Source organism: Limulus polyphemus, unplaced genomic scaffold (assembly GCF_000517525.1).
Source record: "Limulus polyphemus unplaced genomic scaffold, Limulus_polyphemus-2.1.2 Scaffold8876, whole genome shotgun sequence".
In the NCBI taxonomy this organism is placed as follows: domain Eukaryota; kingdom Metazoa; phylum Arthropoda; class Merostomata; order Xiphosura; family Limulidae; genus Limulus; species Limulus polyphemus.
Genome location: NW_013674486.1, coordinates 23,411 through 27,557, shown reverse-complemented (window position 1 = coordinate 27,557; position 4,147 = coordinate 23,411). Strand labels below are relative to the sequence as shown.

Genomic DNA, 4,147 nt, shown 5'->3' with positions numbered 1-4,147 from the left:
CCCATAAGCTTTAGTAAAGCATTGAATTTTCCTTATAATTATGCAAATTGGAGTTCTTTGAGAAGTACTGTGTACCGGATTAACGTTTAACAACAACCTAGCTTGAAAGGGATGTAAAGTAACACTGTGTACCGGATTAACGTGTAACAACAGCCTAGCCTGAAAGAAAGCTGTTAATAAAGAGTGTAAACATGTTATTCTTAAAATGGGGATAAAACCTGCTTTGTTTGCTGCTGCAAATAAACCTCTTACAATAGGATACTTGACAAGTGAAAGGAGCGATTCTTTTGTCAAAACAAGCTTTCTAGCGCCATCTACTGATGATTTTGGCAAATTATCTTGCTTGTTATGTTACAGAAAAAATAAATTATGCTATGCCCGAGGTTAGTTCTTAATAACTCTGGTAATATTGACATCACTACAATGTCTTTTTAGCAGATAATAGCTCTGGCAACACTGAAATTACTGTAGCATCTGGCAAGATTGACATCACTACAATGTCTTTTTAGCAGATAATAGCTCTTGCAACACTGACATTACTGTAGCATCTGGCAAGATTGACATCACTACAATGTCTTTTTAGCAGATAATAGCTCTGGCAACACTGACATTACTGTAGCATCTGGCAAGATTGACATCACTACAATGTCTTTTTAGCAGATAATAGCTCTGGCAACACTGACATTACTGTAGCATCTGGCAAGATTGACATTGATACCGTGTATAAGAACATTGATATTACTACAGTGTCTGGCAACATTAGTGTTAGTACACTGTGTGGAAACATTGACATTGCTCCAGTGTTTGGTAACATTGACATTACCACAGTGACTGACAACACTGATATTATAACAATGTCGTGATAACAGTGACATTAATACAGCGTCTGGCAATATTAACATTAATACAGTGTATAACAACATTGGCATTACTACAGTGTCTGACAACATTAGTATTACTACACTGTGTAATAACATTGACATTACTACAGTGTCTCATAACATTGACATTACTACAGTGACTGACAACACTGGCATTACTACAGTGTGTGACAACAATGACATTACTAAATTTTCTTGTTAACACTGACGTTACTACAGTATCTGATAACACTGACATTACTACAGTATCTGGTAACACTGATGTTACTACAGTACCTGGTAAAATTGACATTACCACAGTGTATTATAACATTGACACTACTACAGTTTCTAGTAGCATTGACATTACTACAGTATCTGGTAAAATGTATATTACTACAGTATCTGATAACATTGACATTACTACAGTATCTAGTAACACTGATGTTACTACAGTACCTGGTAAAATTGACATTACTACAGTGTATGATAACATTGACACTACTACAGTCTTTAGTAACATTAATATTACTACAGTGTCTTGCTAACCAATTCCTTTCAACTATTGGCCACGACACGAGTGTGCTCATGTAACATTCTTACTGATACTTCGTGTTATTATTGTGTCATATGTTACTACATACAATAGATACTACAAGCTGAACATCTCCTTCATTAATCTTCTTACCCGATACTTCGTGTTGTTATTATGTCATATGTTACTACATAGAATAGATACTACAAGCTGAACATCTCCTTCATTAATCTTCTTACCCGATACTTCGTGTTGTTATTATGTCATATGTTACTACATAGAATAGATACTACAAGCTGAACATCTCCTTCATTAATCTTCTTACCCGATATTTCGTGTTGTTATTATGTCATATGTTACTACATACAATAGATACTACAAGCTGAACATCTCCTTCATTAATATTCTTACCTGATATCTCTTGCGGCTGTGTCGTCTCCCACAACATGACCGGAGGAGACTGCTTCGTCTGGAAGCGAGGGTAAGAGAAGGCGACAGGGGCGGTGTGGAGGAATCTTGGTTGGGCTGAACAGCATGTGATACATCTACCTCCACAAACTCTCGATCCTGGAGAGTATCGCAATAAATTTTATCTACGTGTATAGAGACAGACTAATTTCTTTACATATTAAAACCCTTTCACAAACGAATACCACTAAAAGATGGTTTCCTCCTAAGTTAAAACTGTAAAAAAAGTTAGTTTCAATCTGATGAGATAAAAACTGTCAGATAAACTACAAATTAATAAATGCTATTTTAACATGATGAGATAAAATTATTAGATAAACTAGACAATTAATAATTGATATTTTAACATGATGAGATAAAACTTATATAAACTAGACAATTAATAATTGATATTTTAACATGATGAGATAAAACTTATATAAACTAGACAATTAATAATTGATATTTTAACATGATGAGATAAAACTTAATTAAATTAGACAATTAATAATTTATATTTTAACATGATGAGATAAAACTTATATAAATTAGACAATCAATAATTGATAGTTTCAATCTGATGAGATAAAACTATCAGATAAATTAGAAATAACAAATGATAGTTTCAACCTGATGAGATAAAACTATCAGATAAATTAGAAATTACAAATGATAGTTTCAACCTGATGAGATAAAACTATCAGATAAATTAGAAATTACAAATGATAGTTTCAACCTGATGAGATAAAACTATCAGATAAACTAGAAATTACAAATGATAGTTTCAACCTGATGAGATAAAACTATCAGATAAACTAGAAATTACAAATGATAGTTTCAACCTGATGAGATAAAACTGTCAGATAAACTAGAAATTACAAATGATAGTTTCAATCTGTGAGATAAAACGTTGTTTATATAATGTTGATTATTATCTTAGCTGTCAGATTCACAGAAGACTTTGTTTTTATATAATATTGATTGTTATCTTATCTATCAGATTCACAGAAGAATGTGTTGTTTATATAATGTTGATTATTATCTTACCTGTCAGACTCACAGAAGACCGTGTTGTTTATATAATGTTGATTATTATCTTATCTGTCAGATTCACAGAAGAATGGGTAATTTATATAATGTTGATTATTATCTTAGCTGTCAGATTCACAGAAGACTTTGTTTTTATATAATATTGATTGTTATCTTATCTATCAGATTCATAGTAGAATGGGTTATTTATATAATGTTGATTATTATCTTATCTGTCAAATTCACAGAAGACTGTGTTGTTTATATAATGTTGATTATTATCTTAGCTGTCAGATTCACAGAAGACTTTGTTTTTATATAATATTGATTGTTATCTTATCTATCAGATTCACAGAAGAATGGGTTATTTATATAATGTTGATTATTATCTTATCTGTCAGATTCACAGAAGACTGTGTTGTTTGTATAATGTTGATTATTATCTTATCTGACAGATTCACAGAAGACTGGGTAGTTCATATAATAATGATTATTATCTTATCTGTCAGACTCACAGAAGAATAGGTTATTTATATAATGTTGATTATTATCTTATCTGTCAGATTCACAGAAGAATGTAAAGTAGTCTTCTCTAACGATAATTAAAGTAGTCTTCTCTAATAATACTCACAGTAGTTTTCTCTAAGCAGTGAAGAAGATGGTGATGTTGAAGTTCAAATATATCATCATCGTCATCATCATCTTTTGTTTGGGCTGCGAGTCTGGCTTCGGTGGCCTTTTTCTTGCTGACGAAAGCTGCCCCGCTGGTAGCCTTGGCAATGCGGATACGTGCCATCCTGGATTTCTGTGAAAGAACAGTGATTCATTGTTCCGAACATGTTCTTGTTAGACATAAGTTAGAAATAGAAAACTGCCTTATTTCAGGTAAATGAATGTGCTCAAACAGTTGGTATGTAATATAGTGTTTTTAAAGGTAGAAGCGTTACTTTTGGCATATGATTAAATCTGAGAGAAAGAGACTCCCTTTGTTCGATAACATTAGAAAGTGGGCTGGAGATGAAAGTTACAATTAAGAAATCTGGTGCAGGCAGCAAGGGAAAGAGAACAACGGTCATCGACTCTCATAATTGGAGAGAAAACCACGATTAACAGTGTTTCTAATATTGTACCTCGACTCTCATAACTGGAGAGAAAACCACGAATTACAGTGTTTCTAATATTGTACCTCGACTCTCATAACTGGAGAGAGAACCACGATTAACAGTGTTTCTAATATTGTACCTCGACTCTCATAACTGGAGAGAAAACCACGATT

The 4,147-nt window shown here is 32.6% G+C and overlaps 1 protein-coding gene across 1 annotated transcript in view; it reads right to left on the bottom strand.

Moving 5' to 3' along the window:
- Window positions 1-1,806: 1,806 nt before the first annotated feature.
- Window positions 1,807-4,147, bottom strand: part of LOC106475616 (potassium voltage-gated channel protein Shal-like) — a gene marked incomplete at its 3' end in the record, with an annotated part of 20,955 nt that continues 18,614 nt past the window's right edge. Inside the window, exons 3-4 of the mRNA XM_013936291.2 lie at window positions 3,503-3,676; window positions 1,807-1,962 (exon numbers count right to left, since the gene is read on the bottom strand). Coding sequence (XP_013791745.2) covers window positions 1,807-1,962; window positions 3,503-3,676 — 330 coding nt within the window. The remainder of the gene's footprint in view (window positions 1,963-3,502; window positions 3,677-4,147) is intronic.